This window comes from Bacillus rossius, chromosome 13 (genome assembly GCF_032445375.1).
Source record: "Bacillus rossius redtenbacheri isolate Brsri chromosome 13, Brsri_v3, whole genome shotgun sequence".
Classification (NCBI taxonomy): Eukaryota; Metazoa; Arthropoda; class Insecta; order Phasmatodea; family Bacillidae; genus Bacillus; species Bacillus rossius.
The window spans coordinates 1,160,970-1,182,554 of NC_086340.1; the positions used below are offsets into that span (position 1 = coordinate 1,160,970).

Here is a 21,585-nt window from a genome sequence, read left to right on the forward strand (position 1 = left end):
CCCTAGCCCATGTCACGTGAGTCAAGAGAGCCGTCAACGTCGGTGAGTGCTTTCACAGATTACGTCCATATGCCAACACCACCAATCAGTTCTTATGCATCATTAATTACTGTGAGTAATTAAGCGATTTTTAATTAAGAAAACAACCCTTAATCGTGAAAGTGCGTCGTAGGGGTGCAGCGGTTTTCCCCGTGGGAAACCGCAATTAATAAACGTCCGGAACGTCCCTTGCGGCCTTATGCCAATAATTAACCACAGTTTTAATCAACCTCATTCACCTCCCTGTTTTTTCTTGCAAATAGCCACTGGGGTAGTCAACAAGTGACAGACAGTCTCCAGCTTGACTTTCTATTTTCAAATATTATTAATCTCAATTTTTATTATGTATTATTATTATTATAGGCCTTCCGCCAACTAATTCAGACAGATGTCATTAAGTTACGAGGGTTCTAGAAATAATAATGACTAATTATAATAATAAAATTGGAATAACGGAACATTAGAAAGTTCGGCGCGTCATGACGCTTCCTCCCCTCCCAAGCCGGCACAAAGCGGCAGTAGAGTTTTACTCACGGGTCGGGTTGGACGTGTGATCCCGCGGGGAGACTTCAACTTTTGTACTCCTGATTATTCATACTGGTAAATATAATAATTCACTAAAACCTCTTTTTCCTCTCCCCGCGTGCCCCCGTGCCCTTTTCCGGTGCAGGGCTAAACCCGGCCGCTTTAATTTTTGCTCGTCGCGGAACAACGGTTTGCGAGTTCGCGACGCAGTCACTTTATTATCTTCGTGGACCCGCGACTCACACAGGTGAGCCCGGGCACGAAGCTATCTCCAGTTCATCACGGGAGTGGCCGTTAATCCACCCAAACTCCTCGTCGACCCACAAACCCATGTAGGGATCTTGTTTGCAAGTGCCGCAACGTAACACGTAATTAATTATCAGCGCGAGTGTGTGTAGTGCCAACGTATTTTTGTCAAGTGTATTCGTGTAACTTGTGCCCCATCCACACTATGTGAGATGCGGAATTATTAAAAAACCAGCACCTAAATACCGTTTCTTTACTTCGTAAATGCCTCCTAAACAATTAGGAAACAGTCCTCTATACTGTTTAGGGCCAGTGCGTATTAGAAGCAGGGACTCCCTCCCACCATCAACAGTCGTCGATCCTAGTGGAGCACGCAGGGGCAAAAACCCACGACCACCTCGGTTAATCCTCTAATTAACCTGGCGCTCGCCGGAGATTTCCTATAGACCCACTGAAAACCACTAGGACCGCCCCGGGTCTCGATCCCGAGACCGCGGGTGACGGCAAAATAAGGTGCCCTTAAGTGACTACCAAACTTGTATGACGCACTATCCTTTGTGTGTAAATTGGGGCCTTTTTGGAAAGTAAAGATAGCAAATTATACTAAAATTTTTCTATTATGATCTATTTATTATGGGTAATCAAATAAACAATATAATATGTAAAGAATGATATTACTTAGTATGCTGCTGGTTTTTTGGTTACGATTAAGATAATGGTTTCTTTCGGGATTTCTGTTGAGCGAAATCTTCTATTATATCCTCAAAGTCAACTGTTTGAAGGATGTCACCAGAATGCTTGTATGCTCGTTGGATGTCACTTTCTATGCACATAATTGACAAATTACGTTTAGTCGTTCTTGTAACAGTCCTCTCCCGGTCTACCGTCTTCATACCATTCCTCTTGTTACCGCTCATAAATACCTAGGTGTTATGTTCGATGCTAAAGGTAGGGGAGTGGACCATATCAAATATTTACAACTTAAATGCTTTAGACGGATTCAACTCTTAAAGACGATTTCCTCTAGAAAGTGGGGCGCGGATCCTGTCACCCTACGATCTATTCTTGATTATGGCAGTATCGTTTTACTTCACTCGCCACAATGTTTATTGCGGTCCCTGGACACGATTCAGAATCAATGTCTACGTATTATTACGGGAGCTTTCAAGTCCACGCCAATTTCTTTTTTGCAGACGGAATGTTACATTATGTCTCTAACTCTACGGAGACAACTTTTATGGGGTAAATATTGGTTGCACACGAGAGCTCTTCGGATTCGTACCGTTGCCAGATGCATTGACCGGCTGAACCTTTCTGTTCCTCAGACAATATTGACCTATTTTGACACTCCTGCCGCTGCTCGAGACTTACAATTCCAGAGATTTTCTACACCTTATGAAGTTAATTTTACTTCTCCTAGGTGTCTTTATGTGGGGGATAAACACCAACCCATGACTGACACTGCCACGGAATTCCTAGATACGATCCATCAGTTTCCCCATTCTCCACGTATGTATACGGATGCCTCCAAAAATGAAAAGGGTGTGGGTGCGGCTTTTTTTTCTCCCCCACACAGGACAGACGGGTCTCTATCGTTTACCAGTTCATACGACCATCTTCCAGGCAGAAGCTACAGCTTTATATCAGGCGTTACTTTATAGTGTCGCTCACAGACTCGGCCATACCGTCCTCATTACGGATTCTTATTGTGTCTCCAACAAGCTAACGAGGGGATGACGTTTACGTTTATCTGGGTGCCAGGACATGTTGGTATATGGGGAAATAAGCAGGCTGATCAATTGGCTAAACTTGCAATAAGTGAAGGGACCCTGATTGACAAACTCTATCTCCGAGGCTTTTACCCCCTATTAGTTTGCGTGATTCGGCGCTCATGGGAACAAGACGGGGTGGATTATAGACGTTCATGCGCCTCCAACGTTGAGTGTTTATATCCCGATCTCGACTTACGACATCTCCGACGATTTAACATTTATGGTCGTGGGACGTACGTTTCATCGGTTAGGATCCGATCGAATCATAATTCTACACCAGCACACCTATACAAACTTCGCATCATTCGCCACCCGATATGCGACTGTGGTGCTCCTAGCGCGAATCTTAATCACATTATTCTGGAATGTGTCAATCTTGCAAACAGAGAACACTTTCTGAGGGGACTTCGAGATTTGCATATAGATTTTCCGTTGAAATTTCCGGAGGCGTTACTCGGTGCACCCTTTCGAAGTTTTAGTTTGATTTATCATTTCCTCGCTACTAATAATATTATATTATAATTTCCTGATGGGGTTACCATCTATATGAGTGGTTCGCACATTTGATTCGTTCACTATATCATCGTCGGCCATTTGTCAATATCACGATCCATTCCCCCCCCCCCCCCCCCCCTTCCTTGTCGAGCTTTGGTCGTTGGCTGATTGGCTGGAGACCACAAAAAAAAAGTTCTTGTAACAGCCGACCTCCGTAGTGCAGTCGGATGCACACCGGCTTGCGGTGCGAGGGGTTCTGGGTTCGAGTCCCGGGTAAGGCATGGGTGTTAATTTACATACAGAAATTTGATTGCTGACGATATCGTGAGGTTTCGCATAAGGACAAATTTACCCTATGGCTGCTGGCACATCCGCAGAAGGCCACCCAAATAAACATAAAAAAAAAAAGTTCTTGTAACATTGTTGTTCGCAATGAATTTTTTATTATTTTAAGCTACGGAAATGAACGCTCTCCACTACAATAGGTAGAGGTACAGTAACCATTAGGCAAAGGAATATTCTTGTAGCAACTTCAAAGTTTGGAAATGTTTCTTGTAATTTATCTGACATTAGGTTGAGATATTTAAATCCGCCGATTGCTTTGTTATGTTTTTTAAATATTGGCTTAAATGAAAACATTCTGTTTTAAGCTCCTATACATTAATTTCTTCATGATAAAATTCTGCAAATATTTTAATTTTTTGGTCAACTCGCCAAATTCGAATGTTGTTATCTGAGAAAGAAAACTAAATCGATTACGGTATCAATTTCTTGGTATGCTGCCGAACATTTTTTTAAATGTGTATTTAATGTGTCACTTATGGGAATGAAAGTATCTACAACAAAACTTTTCCTTGCCTCTCAACTGTGCAGTCTCTGATGATCCTTCAAAAAAACTGATGCATGTGCTGCAAATTCTTTTTCTTTCAAATTTATCTTTGTAGTCAGCATCTGGATTTTTTTCTTTAGCAGCCGTTTCGTACTGATCAAAATTATTGCGTGCATTATTGACATAACTGATCAAAGACTCGTAAAGTTTTGTTACAACGTCCATCCATGGTCATAGTGCTATTCTGTAAACTATTACTTGTTTTATTCATAATTCCCAAAAGATCATTCCATATTTCTGTTAGAAGAGCAGTCTCAAATTTTCCATTTTTTTGCTAGGCTTTGGGCTTCGTTTCTAGTGTCTCCTGGTTGATTGATGTCACTTGCGATTGAGGACAATGCTTCATAAATATTTAGATAACCATTTTGCAAAGCATTAATAGCATTGGCACGTGCAGACCATCTAGTTTCCGAAAGAGAATTGAGGACTCTATTTGCACCTAAATGCTCTGTCACAATTTTCCACCGTTTGGTCGAAGCTGCGAAAAAATGGAACAATTTTTGTACAAATTGAAAGAATGCTACTGCTTCAGTAACACACTCAACAGCCTGAACACCCACTGAATTTAGCGAATGTGCCTCACATGGAACGTAAATTGCAAATTCACAAACTTCTTTTATTCTTGTCTGAACACCAGAGTACTTTCCAGACATATTTGATGCATTATCGTAGCTCTGCCTGCGACAATCTTTGATAGGAATATCAAGGCTTTCAAAAAGGTTCAAAATGGTTTCTGCTATATATTGCGCAGTATGTTCATCCATAGGCAAAAATTGCAAAAATCTCTCAATAGGCTGTCCGTTGTTTACATATCTAACGATGAAAGTGAATTGGTCAACGTGGGACAGATCTGGCGTATAATCTACACTAATAGAGTAGTATTTTGCTGATTTAGGTTTTTGACAATTGTTTTTAAAACTTGCTGTCCCATTAAATTAATAAATTAATTACAAATATTTGCAAATAAATATGATGTACTTCCTTTTCCACGATTTCCGCAGTTTTGTATGTGATCAGCAAGAAAAGGATCATATTCACTAATCAGTTCTATGCATCCCAAATAATTCCCATTATTTTGCGATCCCAATATCTCATTATCACCACGAAAAGCAAGACCTCTTGAAGCTAAAAATTTCACTACTGTGACAATCCTCCTAAGCACATTCTTCCAATAGTTCATTTCTGTATTATATTGGGACAGCAACTCACTATCAATTGGTTCAGTAGTTTTCACTCTTGCAACATAATTCATCATAAATTGCCTGTGCTGTATACTGTTCCCATGCTCCATCAAGAAGTTACTTATATGCTTCCAATCTTTATATCCATTTGGAGAACTCAAATTAAGTCCAGTAGGGGTATTACTCGTAAATAGACAGCGGCAATAACAGCACACAGATTTCTTTGCTGGTGAAAAAAGGAGCCATTTTCTTTCTAAAGACTCACCATTCGTCAATTAACAGGTAAAAATATTTTTAGTTAAGAATCTAGTTTTTGTTTTACCACTTGAATCTGGAAAACTTGTAGAAGTTTCGGAGAAGTCACAATTTTTATTTTGGAAAAACTCCACAGTAGCTTGAAGTCTAGGGTTTAGCATCTGATGTGTGTTTCTCATTTTCTTCACACGTAACCTCATTTTCCTGTTGATATTTAGAGGTATTTTTATCTTGAGGTGATGAGGATGAAGAGTCCCTCAGCTTATTTGTTTCTTCAACCATAAAAAAAGAAGTACGCTTAGGAAGTTTTTCAGTTATTTCTTTTTGAGCTATAACCTTTTTTCTTTTTTATGAACCACTTAAATATGTTCTTTTCGACATAATTAAATAATGTTTAAACAATCAAATCAAAACTTCTAATACACAATAAGTTAAACGAAACTAAATCACGCCACTTCTGTCCGACTTAAAAGTTTAATACATAATTCCCCCAACCATAGACAATGTCAACATCTATTTTAGGCCTCGTTTAGACTGTGCAGCTTGACTTTGGAATTGGAGTGGTTTACATGTTTGATCGCTAGATGGTGTAGGCTGCTTAGTAAATTAGGATGCGTTCTAAAATATTATTAATTAGTGCAACCCGACAAACAAAAATTTTGACGGTGGCGCTGTTAGGTACTGTGCTCGACAAAAATGTTTTGAGAATAAATGTGAGAGAAAAGGTCGGTGGTTCGGGGCCCTGGGCACAGGCCCCGTGTCGCCTTGTGGTAAAGACAGTATTGATTTTAACTTATTTTTACATTCCTAATGTTAGTACTTTTTAAATACACTAATGACTGCTTATTTTAATTTTATTTTTATTGTTGCTCGGAAACCTGTACTTAACACGTGTGTTAAACACTACTGTATTATAAAAATGTATCATGTATCAAAGTTAACATTTCATTATTGTGGTGAAATAAGTATATAGAAACATTTTAATGGTTTTTTTGTCCAAATGTGCACTAAATTTATATATATATAAACAGGATTTAAAAAATAAAATAAAAACAGTAACACCTAAATCTCCTGTTTTAAAAACAAAATTGGCATGAAAATAAAACCATAAAATCTTTTCTCTAGTTATTCATGCTAAATTAGTCAGCTAATAATGGTTTAAAAGCGGAAACTTGTTAAAAATATATTGTGCAACAATTTGGTTAGTATAATAATCATTAAAAATAATGGAATGTGTTTAAATCATGTCCTCTCTGTAAGACTAGGAATTAAATGAACATTCAAATATACACTATCACCAAATATCATACTGGATACAAAAATGTTTGTGACAACACTTGTATTAGTTTTTAGGTACTGATAAAATAATATTATTTAAAATATTAATTAACACAGAAAGCATTGTTTTTTTTAAAGTAACTTTATTTACAATTTTAAAAAGATAAGTTTTTTACAAACTGACATATAAAACAGGAATAAATGTCGGCTACTGTGGTTTGGCAAAGTGATCGTTCAGAGGGCTGATGTCGGAATAGCCAGCGATCTCCTGTGGGATGACCGCGCTCTCTTCGACGCTCGTGCAGGGTCGGCACATGCACTCGAGGGGTGCCTTCGTCGTCACCTGCGGGCAAGGGCGTCGAGCATCACGAGCTGTTGTCAGCTGCTACTAAATCACGGCCCATGCACATGGAAACCCAGTTCGAAATGTAATGTTGTTGTAAACTGTTGTAATGCCTACAGGCATAAGGACGGGGTGGGATGCCATAGCATGGCAAGGATTGTGAACGGGTATTTGTAACACAACAGCAAATTTTAACAATAATTAAATTTTAATAAAACTTAACAAAAATAAATAACAAGGTAATCATTTACGTAACAAATAAACCAAGTGCTTAACACACACAGCAAAAGAGAACGAGCCATTCCCTGCATTTTGGCAATCTTGTAATTTGGCAGTTTCAATGTGTCTACCTTAATGGCCCTTAATGGGACCGCGCATGTTTTGTACTATGTTGCGCCGGCGTAAAATCTCACCTTTTTTGTAGCCTTGATAATGGCTCGTTCTCTTTTGCTGTGTGTGTTAAGCACTTGGTTTATTTGTTACGTAAATGATTACCTTGTTATTTATTTTTGTTAAGTTTTATTAAAATTTAATTATTGTTAAAATTTGCTGTTGTGTTACAAATACCCGTTCACAATCCTTGCCATGCTATGGCGTCCCACCCCGTCCTTATGCCTGTAGGCATTACACTGTATATAGTGAAAAATATAAATAAATAAACCAAATGTTACATAATGACCCTACTACCTGTAATCCCACACACAAGCTGTCACAGATTGCTGTAAGCAAAGACTGGAACAGTACGAAGCCGTGTGGCTGGGTGGTGACACACTGGATTTGCCCCCCGGAAGACCTGGTTTCCAACCCCAGTCCTGCAGTTCTGGTGTCAGTTTCCCACCGTTTCCAAAACGCACTCCAGGCACTCAGGCAACACCGATTCTTATCCGCAGGGACAAGGTTTTATGGTGAAGCGCGATGAAACCCAAGTAACACAGCGGAGCATGTCAATACACCATATACACCGGAATGTAAGTTGATGTTCTGCAACGCACTGTAATGCAATTAAAGTAGGGATGGGACGAATCCACATTTTGGTCGAATCCGAATCCTTGTTCGAATCCTCAGTGTTTGTCATCGAATCTCGAATCCCAGTCCCACACTAAACTTCACATGTTATTAAAAAAAATCACACATTTATTTTAAAAAATTACATAGGACTATGTATTAAAAAAAATCACATGTGTATTTATAAAATTGTAAAATAAGTGCATAGTGTATACACCTGATATAAAATAGAGACAAAAAACCTCAAAAACCACACACATAAGTTTGAATCTGTCTAATTCTATGTTAAATTGATCCTTCCTATGTTTTCAATAAAATACATTTGTATAACAGACACCATTTAAAAAAATTACATTTTTTCTGCAATGTTATGTTATTGAAGGTTGGAAATGATCGAGTAGTTATGCTAATTGACAAAATGCAGCGTAGTTTATCTTATGTTTGTGCTATTTCCGTTACCTTTATAATACAGTTTAGGTATACAATTTTCTAGAGCTGGGCGAACCTCAGTTATCTGGTTTCGAACCAAACCGAATCGAACCATAGCAAAAAAATTTTGAACCAAGCCGAACCGAACCTCATACAGAAATAATTGTTTTGAATTAAAATGAACCGACCACCAGCATTTTGGTCTTTAACTGAATGGTAAGAAAGAAAGGTTCTCCAGCCATATGTAAAATTAAAACAATATATAGCTTAGCTTTATTAAAACATTGCAAAACATTTTATAAGTAAAGTTTATGCAATAAATAATGAAGGAAAGAAAACAGTTTAGAGAAAATCATTTTTCATTTAATTTCTTTAGATATATATACTTTTAATTCATGAAGAAATTCCATCTAAATTCAAAAAGACTATCTTCCTTTTTCAGTGTACACTAACATTCATTTAAAAAAATATAAGATTATAAAGATGACGAACATTCAGCATAAGGCCACAACATATTTTTGTGGTAGACATAACCTAACATTTTTAAAAAGTAAAACTTTTTAATAGGACATTAAAAAAAAGTCGAATGTGAATTAAGTTACCTATCCACATTACAAAACCCGCTGACTGCAGTTGCTGTTTTCTTGGAAGAATGCTGCTCGTCAGAAGAAAATTTAGACATTTTTTGGGGTGGATCTGGGTCGTCATTATCTTTTCTCTATTTGGAAAACTTAAACGACGTAAGTCCTGCTAGTCGCAAATCACCTCAAGAACAATAATATTGTAAACGTAACGTAAGTCAGTGTGGTTATAAAAATTTGCGTCGGAAAAAAGAAAACACGAGAAATAATGATGGCTGCCGCAACTACGCTAGTCAACTTAGTACCGTACTGTAAAATTTACTGGACCAGTACTTTTAATACACAAGATTAAATTAATATTTTCAGTACCTGACTGTTATAAACAAAAAGTCCAAGGAAAATAAATACATTTCAGTAATTTAAAATACGTAATTTACGTAATCATTTCCTACCGCATTTGTCTTGTGTTAACTTGATCACGTTAGTTTTGCCGAAATACGAGAGTTCTCGTACATGCGCTTTAGTTTAACGTATGGGGTACGCAATCTTTGGTGATTTTACAACACTTCTCGTACACGCACTATAGTTAAAGGTATAATATACAATACCTTTGGCATTTGTACGATAGTTTATATTACGTAGTACGAGAAATGCATACAAAATTCTCTAAAGTAAACAAAAAACAAAGCGCGCCTATATGAAAAAAATGCTGCGAGTTATGCGACGATTAATAACTTTTTTTTATTATTTTGTCTGCGCTTGAAACTGTTGAGGCGACGATTATGCGATAAAAGTCGGAATATTACAAGTAATGGAATTTTGTTGTGCTGTTTTGTGAATGGTCTCAAATGGGGGTTAGAAAATTATAAAAACGTAATTTTTTTTTAAACTAACGTTCGGTTTTTCGAATATATTTTAAGAGGTTTCGAACCGAACGTAAGGATTCGGTTCGGTTTGAAATTTTCAAACTTCGCCCAGCACTACAATTTTAAAGTACTACCTAAAACTCTTAAAAACCCACCTCGAATCCCACCTCGGATCCTACGAATCCTCGAATCCATAGGATTCGGTATATTCGACGAATCCAAGATTCGAAAATCCCATCCCTAAATTAAAGTAATGAAGCCAACACACATTTTATAACAAAACTTAAATATAAAGACAAATATGTAATCTTTTCAATTTTTAATTCACTGAAAGTAATTTATTTAGCTTGACGTTTATACTGCAATTTATGTAAAAAAAAAAAAAAAAATTGGAAAAGTTTTCTTTTTTAATCTTGCAACTGTAATTAGTACGTAAATCATTTTTACATTACACCATAAATAGATTTTAAATAAATACTAAACAGATTAATTTTATTTGTTTTGAATAATGAATAGTAAGACATGCTTATTACAAATTTAGAAAAGTTCACATCTCAGTTAAAATTACACTGTTTTGTAGAAATTAGTACCAAAGAACATTTAAGTGTCATATTTGTTCAGTAATGTGCTAATATTTATAATAAATATATTTCATAAAAAATAAAAATATCACCGAAATCTCCTGTTTTAAAAACAAAATTGGCTTGAAAATAAAACCATAAAATCTTGTCACTACTTATCCCATATTCCTGTCCGTGCTATCACCTATTACTATCTGTAATGACTTTACTATCGACAAGACATTCATTTCAAATAAAAACAAAATAAGTATTTGCCAGTGATGTATAACATCTAACCTTAGTAACAGGAACATTCCCGGTTACAAAATTACTCCTTTCAAATGCCCTATACCGAGAGCTAAGATGTTACACATCACAAAATACATGTGTGGTGCAACACACATCTGAAGAGAAACTTCAATTTTAGAAATATAAGAGTGAGCAAGTATTCACGGGTGCTCTAATGCAAGCATGCCATCCTGCGTCCCACTCTCGATCGTTGCACTTTTTGTTGCCCTCTGAGCATTTACACTCTGACGAAGCCATTGCCTCCTCGATTTATCCTACTGGCTTGAAAAATTTCACTTCAAACAAACAACAGAACACAGATTAGGATTCAAAGTCATCAAAGAACACAGCAAATTTCTGATAATTCATGTTTATGGAGTATGACAAATAATAAAGGAATTGCTGGCTAGAGGCATAGTGTCATAAATCGCAGACATTCTTTATGAATAATTTCTGAACGAAACTAAAAAGAAAATTGTGTTTAGGAAATATATTTAGTTTGTCTGTCTAAAAGGTTGGTTACTTGTGTATATATATATATATATATATATATATATATATATCTATATATATATCCGATACCACTTACTTATCGATTAAGGCTACACCAGCCAATTAGAATGAAAGATTATTTTAATCAGTTAGCACCTAATTTTAAAACACACAAAGTTTCATCATGCACAGAGCATCGGTGAACTGAACGTAAACTGCTCTTCAAGACAAAGTGAGATTTATTTACAGGTGGTACAAGAAATATTTCTGACTTTGGTAGCTGTTGTAACACAAATAAAACTATTATTGATACATGATAAGCCAGTCTGGTGTTCACATGAATCAGTGATTACTTAATTATTTATTATTTCATAATATTCAGGTGTCAGAGTGTGAATGTTAATAGCGACACCTGTACATAGTCTCATCTTATCTGGAACACAGCATAAAGGTGCTGTGGAAGAACACAGGCCGGGCAAGGTGTGGGAGGGAATGAAGGCAAAATCTTGCGGAACTTGCGCTCGCCACTCTCCTGGTAGCACACGCACTCTAGGAGCACGCAGGTACGTACCTTGCGGAACTTGCGCTCGCCGTTCCTCGCCTTGGGGCAGAAGAGAGACACGCTCGCCGCTCTCCTGGCAGCACACGCACTCTAGGAGCACGCAGGTACGTACCTTGCGGAACATGTGCTCGCCGTTCCTCGCCTTGGGGCAGAAGAGAGACACGCTCGCCGCTCTCCTGGCAGCACACGCACTCTAGGAGCACGCAGGTACGTACCTTGCGGAACTTGCGCTCGCCGTTCCTCGCCTTGGGGCAGAAGAGAGACACGCTCGCCTCCCGCTCGCCGCTCTCCTGACAGCACATACAGGACCGCTCCATCTGCCATATCTTGGAGCCCGACACCTGCGCACACAGTCTGCCTGTCAGCAGCACCTTGTGGGCTGCACCTGGGTGCCCTTAGCATATCCCGCTGAGGGAAACTCACTTGACTCTCAACAAATATAACCATAAATAGATTACATCATTATAAAAAAAATAAAGAAATAAAAGGTTTGCCAGATCACTGTGACTTAATATAAGGGTTGTCTTGTCCCCTCCCTCAGCTTGGAAGCTGCAGAATGGAAAATAAATAAAATATTGCAAACATGCATTCGTGGCAATAGTTGGTTCTGGGACCAGTAAATTAGGAGTCAGACTGAATGACGGACAACTACATGTTCCACAGCGACAAGCGAACCCCCCAGTGCGTCCCTAGGGACAGCAGTGGTCGCGAGGTAGGATCTCCCGCTGAGGTGATGTGGGTTACTTCCGGTGGGGACAAACCTTGAGTTTATGCAAGTGTAAATACGTGGCAGATGTCCGACTGAGGCGGTATGTTCACTGGGTTATTCCCGCTCATTCCTTCAATGATCCGTCCTCATCCCCCCTCAGTCATCACTGCCCCCACGGCGACGAGACTTCAACCTCGGAGCTAGGGATTGCCAGGAGACGGCTTGCTGTGACGTAACTGAGGCCACTTCTTTACCTCACGTCTGCATGTTGTAGTGCCCAAAACATTGCAGGAATTGTGCTTGACTAAGCACAGATAGTTGATAAGTAAGGCCACGTATGTTTGCGAAAAAAAAAAGGTCTGAATGCTCATCAGATTGCAAAATAAGTTTGCTCATGTCAGTGGTCTCTTCCTTGTGATTGGCCACAGTCTGCAATTGCCTTATTTGACCAGGCACTTCGGGACGCATTTGCTTCCACACAGAATGGCTGTGATTGGTGTGCTGAAATTAAACATGTACCTGAAAGAAACTAACCAAACACTGCTAAGTTTGGACTTGAAACACCAGCCACTTCTACACAATACAAAATACAATCATTTAAAACTGTTTGTGAAGCGCCATGACTGATACCACGACACAGACCAGCTCAACAAAAAGCAGCTTCGCGCAGCATTAACACGCGGCCAAGCCCGGGCTGGCTAGCAACCCTACGATAAAATATTCCCTGCCTTTACCAGGTTTGGAAAATAAAATTCCCTGACCATTGATATAAGTTAGTCACTTATAACTATCAAAAATTCAAAATACAAAATTATGACTCATAAGGCATAACACATCACTATTGCAACAGGAAAACTTTCAATTATTTTATCACATTGCTGTTAAAGTGCTTATATAATTATGAGTAAAAATGAATGGCAGAAAAGCTCTTTGAAATACTAAGATACAAGTTATAAAAGGGGGAAGAATAATGTGTATGTGTAACTGGTACAAATAAAAATAAGTGTCTATAATAACTCTAATTTTTCCATAACTTTATCATTGAAAAATTCCTTACTACCTAAGAAATTCTCTGAATTTTCCTCTAACTTTTTCTTGTTGCTAGAAATCCCCTGACTTTTCTAGTCTTCTTTCCTGTTCTCCCTGTTGCTAACCACTCTTAATGTGAGATCTTACATGCTATGTTGATCTTGTTTTATCATTATTATATGATGATGATGATGGATGATGATGATTATTATTATTATTATAAATTTACTATTTCTGTAGGTACCTTTTTTTACACTATAGCACTCTTGCATTTATTGTTCCACCACAATATTTTCAACATATATTTACTAAGTGAAATTTAATCGTAATGGGGCATTCGTCCATTATGTCCTCTTCCCTATTATTTAATGATTAACTTTGCACCCGAATTAAAAAAAAAGGGTGCGTGTACTTATGTACTTGCATTTGAAGTTATACTTACTTGGCATAATAAAAAGCTAACTTTAATTTTGTATGCAAATAATTAATAGAAAGAAAATAGTAAAAGGACTGAGTGTTATAAATACAGTTGGTATATAAATTCAATCAAATTAAAACATTTAAATAAATACTCAGCATCAAATATTAAAATAAACACGTGTCTAAAATTAAATATTTAATTTAGTAAAATAATCCAGATAAATTTTTATTCTAATTTTTAGTTTGAATTATTTATTAAATAATAATTGATACTGCAAATAAATTATACATACAGGAACATAATCTCACTTACATAAAGTACAATAAATAAATGTTTTTTTAATGATATTGACCAGTATTTAATATCAATCACTAGAGTATAAAATTTTAACCTAATATAAAAATTTTTAGTTGTACGTAGCTTTTTTTTTTATTCTGTGAAAATTTTGTCGCATAGTGGGCATGCATCGTAATCATTTTTCATAACATGCCTAAAGAAGTATAACTTCAAAAATACATATTAAAAAAAAATTGTAAATGTTACCATGACCATAGCTTTCGATTGATCTGTGCGTATTGCGTATCTATCATGTCAGGGTAGTTCCCTCCGGTCGGGAAGCTGATTCCAAACTCCATGTTACTATACCCGAGCCGTTAGCCCAACATCAAGTACAGAGAAATATAAATAAAAGCCTCGGATGAAGGCGGTCTCTCCAGTGGGCGCCCCCAATACGAGTACTTGGTCATTCTCCAGCCCCAGATATGTGCAATCGAGATTGGGATGAACACGGACACAAACAGGGGCGCAACAACAGGATGGGGGGGAGCCAAGTGTATTTTGCCCCCCCTCTGAAACCTTGAAGTGGGGGCAAACGGGGGCAAAGAAAGTGCTGTGTATTCAATTTTTAGATAGTAAAACTGCTTAAATAGCACCATTTTCCACCTTGAAATACAAATTTTTCCCGGGGGAGGACCCCCCGGACCCCCCCGCTTCAATAGGGGGGATCGATGATTCTTTATAATAAGGTATATTGCCCCCCCCCCCCCCCCACCCCCTTTGGAAATTTAGTTGTTGCGCCCCTGGACACAAACACTGTGACGGCGATGGCTGGAGGTCCTAACCAGCCTCCGCACCGACCAACTCATCATCGCCAGCATCATCATTTGCCCTCACATCTCTGAACTGCTCGGTACCTGCACGTAGCTGCCGCAGCGGCCGTTGCAGGCGAAGGAGGGGATGGGCTTGGGCACGCAGCCCGGGTACTGCAGCACGTGGATGACTGGCGTCAGCTGGCAGTCGTCCGCGATGGAGTCGGAGCGGGCTCCCGGGGCTGTGCCCCCCGCCCCCTGGGCCCAGCCGAGCAGCCAGGCCGCTGCAACCCACGCCACACTCCCGTCCTTCCTCCTTCCGAGCGTCCTCGAAGCGGCCAAACACACGTTTCATGTCCCGTTATCCTGGCGAGTGACCGATCAATGCAACATGTGACCGAAGGGAAAATATTACAGTATTTATTAAAAAAAAAAAATTAAACAAAAAATCAACACAAAGAAGAATAACTATGAAACAAAATGTACAAAAATAATAATTTTTTTCAATAGTTCTGTTCTATTAAAATGTCATGGTTTCATAACGGTGTCTGCTGACAATTTATTCTACATATGCAAACAAAAAATGTGAATGAAAGCCAATGTAAATGATAATATTTCTTCGTTGAAAGATTATAGAAGCGGGCCGCACAAAGCAATGTTGCAGGCAGTCGTTGGTCATCACTGATTTAAATAATTATTTTAGACATAAGACATTGCTAGTTTGTCGTAGAGAAAACCAGAAGTACAGACAAAGAAAGCTAATACACAAACACAAGAAAAAAAAGCCAAAATCAGCAATGTCAAAAGTTAAATGTAAAGACAGCACAGACAGCCATTGGAGAAATAAGCAAAATATTCAAATAGTTTTGACAAACACCATAATTAAAAATAAAAAAAACTATATGGATATAAGACTGTAAACGTTATCATGGCCATTACTGTTAATGTGATTTGTGTGTGTATCGTATAACTTGTGAGGTTACAAAGAATTATACTATCAATAGACTTGTAATTTTCACCATGTAAGAGTAAACTCGCACATTAAAAAAAAATCGAAACTCAACTCTGTCCCTTTAGTGCCCAGGCTCGGAGATTTTTGCCTCCCTCCTAAACCCTAGCAAGATGTTAAGAGTCCACTGTCGTCTTAGAGGTCCCATTGCCTGAAGCTCTGTGCTCAACTGTGTGATGTAAAACTCCATCAAAAATGTGAGGAGTCTTTCAGTACTGACCAGTGATGTGTAATATCGAACCTCGGTAACAAGCTAATGCACGTTTTCTCATGTTGCAAATACACTTATAATAAAAAATCAGACACAAAATTTAATGTAGAATTCTTTAAAATAATGCTGAGCATGATAAATATAAAAACATTGTGTTTCATCTAAATTACTGGTTGCAAATCACACGTAGTTTCCGCACCTACCACTAGAATTCGCTGCCGGAGAAGTTACATTGAATATTGAATCATTTTATTAGCAGACATAAATTTTAAACTATATAATCAAATGGCACCGATGAAAACGTAAGACTTGAAAAAAATACTAAACTCCAGCTTTGACCTGATTTTTGACAAGTAATTTTATTAAAATACTGCCCATCTTGTTAAAATTCACCGAAAAGTTAATAAAAAAAGTTTCCCTTTGTCTTTGTGAACTGTGGTTCGCATCATAAGCCACAGATGGCAGCACCGATGAGCGAACCCTCACAGCAAGTCACCAGCCAATAACAAAAGCTTGTATGTGCACAATTGATCAGGTGAGTGCTGCCTGTCATTGGCCGTGCTCTCAAACACATTAAAACCCTGTTTTTTGCAGTGTCCTCTATCAATCTGTTGTGCCTGATGACCGGAACAGATGTCAATTCCCGCAACGTCGCAACTGTTTGTTTTAGGAAGCCATCTGTCATTGTATCGCCCAGAATATTTGTTTAACTTGATGTAAGTTTTTGGACATACGCCATTGCTAAGAATGTCGTATGTCCAAAAACTTGCATCATGTCATGCACTCCCATTGCACAAATCTTTCAAAGATAATATTTGTTTAGTTTCATCGCTGGTTTCTCCTGTGCGTCACTGTTTTGTATCATAGTTGAGTTTGTCTGTTTGTCGCAGTGTTGTCCAAGATTGTTGTTCGTATTTTCTTGTTACAACTGTCTCTGTTTATCTGAACTGTGATATTTTTTATAATTAATTCCTTTCATGGAATTCTCTCTGTGCTATGTGTTTAACATTTGACATGAGCTGATTTTGGCTGGTTGTTCCTGTCACTTTTTTAAGATGTAAAGCATCTTTCATACATTCAGTAAAATCCAAGCAATCTGTAGGGAACAATTATCTTTCTAACCCCCAATATGGCTTGGGCTCAATGTTGCATTGGTTACTTCATTTTCATGTCAATATTGTTACACGTAAGTAAGGGATTTTGTTTATTTTTAAATTTTACATGACAGTTCTCTTGAATTTTATGTTTAATTAAAAACTTCAACAGATGTATACTAAATACTAATTAGTAGCGATAAAAAGGCATTAAGTGCTCATAAATATGATCACTTGCATGACCTTTTAAACTTGAAAATAATGTTAAGTAAATATCTGGTACACACATTTGTGACTCAAAAAATCCAAGAGAGCCATCAAAATAAATGTACAGGATCATCTCTTAGTTAATTGTGAGTAATGAGAACTAACATTGTAACTTAGACCAAGCCTAGAGTATGTACCTATGCTTTTCTTTACCATAATTTCCGAAGTATTAGCAATACTATATGATAATTTTATGACCATAATAAATTTGAAATGGTCACATTCACAAACAACATATAAAGTATGTTGGGGAGAAAACTCTAACCTCTGCTCTTTGCTTAATAGGTATACCTACCCCTCCCACAATACACATCTCACCTACCGACCGCTGTTGTTTGAGTCTGAACTCTTGTTTGCCGGTAGATCATGAAATAATTTTCTGATTGTAACATGCTGTGGTTCAGTTCTGCATGTATCAATTTAAAAAAAAATTGCCATTCATGATAAAAAAGGGTAGAGATCATAACACTATGACTGTATAGTGAATATTTGAGCTACATCAGAAAGAATGCAAATAAAATAATTAGGTGCTAAATTACACGATGGAAAATTAATATTAAGGAAGAGGGATTTTAAAAAAAAGTGTAGTAGTGACAGTGGCGTAGCCAGGATTTGTGTATGGGGGGTGTTAAGAAGCATGCAACCCCCCCTCCCCCGTGATAAAGCGGGGGGGTCTGGGGGTCCTCCCCCGGGAAAATTTGGATTTTAAGGTGTAAAATAGTGCTATTTTAGCAGTTTTCGGTACTTAAATTTAAATATTGTAATGGTAAAAATTTTATTAATTTTAATATGAAATTTGTTTGAGTGATGAATAAGAAATTAATTAAAGACTTGGTGCTAAGGGGGGGGGGGGGTTGAACCCCTAACCCCCCCCCCCCTGGCTACGCCCCTGGGTAGTCATGCAACTTGGTCTAACAGGAACGAACTAGCAGTAGCAATGCACTCATCCCCACTGACTGATACAGCATTATTGGTAAATCCAAACACAAGACACTAATAAGTTTACGATTTTGTGAACTATAACACTATAACCAATATTACATCATTTAGATGTTGGGCACAAAATGTCAAATTTTGAGCTTTCATTGAATTCTAATGATAGTAAGATCTGATAACACTATAATTTTATTTTCCTTTCGAATTACAAATTTACTTTATTGCAAGTCCGTCTACTTACAGTTTAAATCTTTTAGTGCATAAAATTATTAAAGCTACATTTTCATTTTGTATTGGAATCAACGATGGATGCGGGTTATATCTGTTCGTTGTGCCACACCTTAAACCGGACAGTCGGTGGCAGTGCTTGGCGCGCCCTTGCGACGCACGGCGCACGGATACTGACCTGCGAGATGAGCCACGAAGCACGGTACGGGCCTGAAGCATGCCATGGCGCGGGAGATGGCTCGAGTGAACTGCGACAGCTCAGTGCGCGTCGACGGCCTTATAGGTGTGCCCTCTCCCCGTGGGTGGGGGGGGGGGGGGGTGTCTGGCGATGTAGGGGAAGGGGTTCCACGGGGGGCAAGCAGGTCAACGACACAATAACCCCCCCCCCCCCCCTCCTCCGCCTCTCGTACATATTGATTATGCCTGAGCTGAGTGCACTCTAAAATCTCCTGGAGGGAAGAATACATACTAACTACACTAAGTTGGTTTCTGTAAGGTGTACATCCTTGCAATATATGTTATTAGCGCAGCTCAAAATACATCCCATTGATTGATATTTTGGCTAGGTACCTTCATTGCTGTGCGAGGGAAACTTATCATAAAAACTAGATGTATGATGGCACTTGAATTACAGCAAAATTAACTAGAAATAGTTTACAAATGTGCTACTAAAACAGATTGTGTCAGTGTTCAAATGCTCATAATGACTCATCACCAATTCTCTGATGAGAAATGACCTTGCAGCCCAAGGAAAACCAGTTTGATGACACAGATGAGTGCAAGGTGTTGCTTGATTGGAGCGAGTGCGCGGTTGTGATGGGACGCGAGGGTACAGACACCCCAGGGAGCAGCCACGCACTGCTCGTAAATGCAGACCCCCAGCGGCGAGGGAAATATCGCTCCGCCATTAGTCACTCGCCAGCGCGGCTCTGGTGACTAGTTTTCCATAACCTTGGGTTTTTTCCGATGAACACGGCCACGGATGGCAAGTCATGATTTGATTGAAGATGATATTACAACTTGAAAAATTAGAATAAAGTATTTAAATTCAGACTTCTGTCACATAGGCTAAGTGTACATTCTATGGATACCCTACATAAAAAAAAACATAAATTATAGAAGCTTGACAACAGGGAAAAATTATGAGTTTTTTTTTTTTTAATATTTTCTAGACAAACACTGTAATTGCAAACTCGAGGGGTTGAAATCCAGATTCTCCTTACGCTCTGATCACAACTTACATTAGTTAAAATTACATTATCTGAAAAGAAGAGAAAACTAGGACAAAGTGTCTGACTTGTCTCTGGCTGTAATTATTTTATTTTAAATATCCTGGGACACATTATTTTGTGGACAGTTAAACCCTATGTTGCTGCTAAGGTCATCACTGGTTTGTATAACCTAAATGTAATTAGGTAGTGAAATTGGAATTTTCACTCTAAAGCTAAAACATTTTGTTTAATAATTTTTTAAATTAATTTTAACAAATTTAGAAGAGTATCTATTTTTTTCCTGTAAGCATTAAGTATAATGAAATGAGAAATGATGTGTAGAGTTGTCTTAAGTTGCTTATCTCAGACTGTTTTTAATGCAGCTTTATCTATTAAGTAGCCGTTAGTAAAAATACAAAATTCAATCAGATGCAAGAAATATTCTTTATCTAAACATAGATACTAACATTTCTTACAGCTGAAACTGTTTGAAAGGTGAGAGCAGAAGATCCCATGTGAGTGCGGAGTCCCAACTCGCCCTTTGCAAGAACCTCCACAACTTCTTCCTGCACGCCAGTGTCTGGACCGCACGACCCTGGAAGATGTGAGCAGATGTGCACGACGCCAGACGTGAGACAGCACGGCTCTCATCTCCGCGCGCACGTGTAAGCCAGCTCCAGATAGGGTCTGCCAGTCCGTGCTTGTTCGGTGTACAACGCACGGCAGTCGTTTCGACACTCAGCTGTGATAGGGAGATGTGCTGATAGATATGCATACTGAATGTCGGGTGTGCATCTACGCTGCATCTTCGGGCCATTCTCCATCCTCCCTGTACACAATCATCTCCTAATAGTAACCGTACCAGGTCTACTATCTTTGCGACGAGGTTTGATCACACATTTACAACGTAAACTTAAGCAGTTACTGCTAATAAACTATAATTTTTAATCATTCATAGAAAGTAAAGAAATTCTGTTGTTTTCAACTGAAATTCATTTTTTGATCACTGCCACAAGAACCACAAAGAGCGAGGCTGAGAAGTGACTAAGTGCAGGTGAGTTCCCAGTAGTTCAAACACACAAGTGGTAAGGGTTTAGGGGTCAACATTAAAAAGGCAAGTACATGTGTTTCAAAGAAACTTTTACTCAGAATGAGGCATATTTGTACAAATCAATGTTGTAAAAATAGCTCTTGGAAAAAATACTTGTACCTCTCAGAATATAGCTTTACAATATGTCAAAAGGACATATATTTTGAACACAACTTCATTTAAATTACGATGTTAACATTTTTTTCAAAATAAATCAATTTGAATTTTTGGCCTTTGAAATTTGAATTGGTGATCTTAGGTTTGCAGAAAACAACCCACTGCAAGTACAATTGCAGTGACAATAATTCTTTAACAGCCGTACCAATGCTCACCAGCATGCACTTTCGTTAATACAGTGGAACACAGTGTCTCGTCTCGTCGGTTTGCTTAGTCAGACACATACCAAAGTTTTCTTACTTATTTACCAAACAGAATATCATACAAAATCAAACTAAAACATTTGTGTTCTGCAGCAGATTTTACTGT

The 21,585-nt window shown here is 38.2% G+C and overlaps 1 protein-coding gene and 1 long non-coding RNA gene across 5 annotated transcripts in view; one reads left to right on the plus strand and one right to left on the minus strand.

Moving 5' to 3' along the window:
- LOC134538082 (uncharacterized) overlaps positions 1–21,585 on the plus strand; it is a 23,114-nt gene continuing 1,529 nt past the window's right edge. The window contains exons 1-2 of one of the 4 annotated variants that reach the window (XR_010076085.1): positions 1–42; positions 20,488–20,674. This is a non-coding gene — a long non-coding RNA (uncharacterized LOC134538082). Of the gene's footprint in view, positions 43–120; positions 640–20,487; positions 20,675–21,585 lie in introns of those variants that run through there. The other 3 variants (XR_010076087.1, XR_010076084.1, XR_010076086.1) reach the window with 3 other exon arrangements.
- Positions 6,771–20,660, minus strand: LOC134538079 (bursicon-like). The gene is made up of 4 exons (XM_063379076.1): positions 20,477–20,660; positions 15,159–15,337; positions 12,022–12,147; positions 6,771–7,023 (listed from the first exon to the last, which is right to left on the minus strand). The coding sequence occupies exons 1-4, from the start codon at positions 20,658–20,660 to the stop codon at positions 6,889–6,891; spliced, it is 624 nt and encodes a 207-aa protein (XP_063235146.1). The 3' UTR covers positions 6,771–6,888.